Source organism: Trypanosoma theileri (assembly GCF_002087225.1).
Source record: "Trypanosoma theileri isolate Edinburgh chromosome Unknown TM35_Tth_50_V1, whole genome shotgun sequence".
NCBI lineage: Eukaryota > Euglenozoa > Kinetoplastea > Trypanosomatida > Trypanosomatidae > Trypanosoma > Trypanosoma theileri.
In genome coordinates this window covers 4,041-5,126 of record NW_021639892.1, presented here as the reverse complement: position 1 = coordinate 5,126, position 1,086 = coordinate 4,041, and the positions used below count along the sequence as shown (strand labels likewise).

The 1,086-nt window shown below is 47.1% G+C and overlaps 1 protein-coding gene across 1 annotated transcript; it reads left to right on the top strand.

Annotated features, from left to right (window-relative positions):
- Positions 1 to 64: 64 nt before the first annotated feature.
- Positions 65 to 1,048, top strand: TM35_000501010 (uncharacterized protein; the record flags this gene model as incomplete). Its single annotated transcript, XM_029030548.1, has 1 exon — positions 65 to 1,048. One exon carries the CDS (start codon positions 65 to 67, stop codon positions 1,046 to 1,048), a length of 984 nt encoding a protein of 327 aa, XP_028878113.1.
- Between the last annotated feature and the right edge of the window lie 38 nt (positions 1,049 to 1,086).

Genomic DNA, 1,086 nt, shown 5'->3' with positions numbered 1-1,086 from the left:
TTTTTTTTATTTTTTCTTTTTTTAGCCAAGTGACGAAAATTAAGCAAAATTACCTCTTGTTGTGATGATTTGGTGTCGTCTGTTGTGTATTCTGACGTTGCTGCTGAGTGTTGCTACTATATGCGCATTAGCGGAGACGATTTCCCCTGATCCTGAAAAGGAACCTGCTGCTTGCACTGAAGATTCTGAACGTTCTGATGGTGAATGTCATAATCGTTCTCCTTCTGCTGTACAACCACATCAAGGACCACAAGCACCTCCTCTTCAAACCCGTGAATCTGATACGAGTCCCTCTTGCGAAACCGGTACTGGTGATACTACTGTTGATTCCTGCACTGCTAGTACTACGAGTGCTCCAGGTCATCAAGGTGGTGGTATTTCTAACCATGGATCCGGGTCTGGTGCTGGTGTCGGTGCTGAGGAGAGTGTAAACCAAGAACGGTTGAATCAAGAACAAAAACAACAACAGCAGGATACTCTTTCAGGTCAACATGGTAGTTCAACCAGTAGAGACCCATCGGTGAGTCAACCAAGTGTGCCAGGGTCAGGAGGTGAAGATGGACGGCAGGAGAATGGGAATAGTGTCGATCAAGGGATGAGGACTGAAGGATCAACAACACGTCCAGTGGGCATTGGAGAGACTGATCACACTAACGGAACTCAACAGCCCGAAGGGAATGGTGTCCAGTCTCCCTCACAATCCTCAGGGGCAGCTAATACCGATTCACCTGATTCTCAGAGTACCCACAGCGGTACAACAGAACAACCTCAGTCTTCGGACAACAACCAAACTTCTCAAGAACCGAATGGTGCAGCTGAGAATTCTAATGCTGTTACGAAGCCTGCAGAGGATGATTCAACAAACGGGACTGAAAGTACAACCAATAATGAGGACTCAACCACCACCACAACAACAACAACACTTCCTCCTGAACTCACAAACAACAAGAAGGGTGATGCAGATAGCAGCAGCAGTATCAGCAGATCTGTGTGGGTGCGTGTACCACTACTGATTGTGGTTACACTGGCCTGTATTCTTGTGTGCTGATTGTAATGGTGGTGGTGGTGGTGTGACTCAGGTCATCC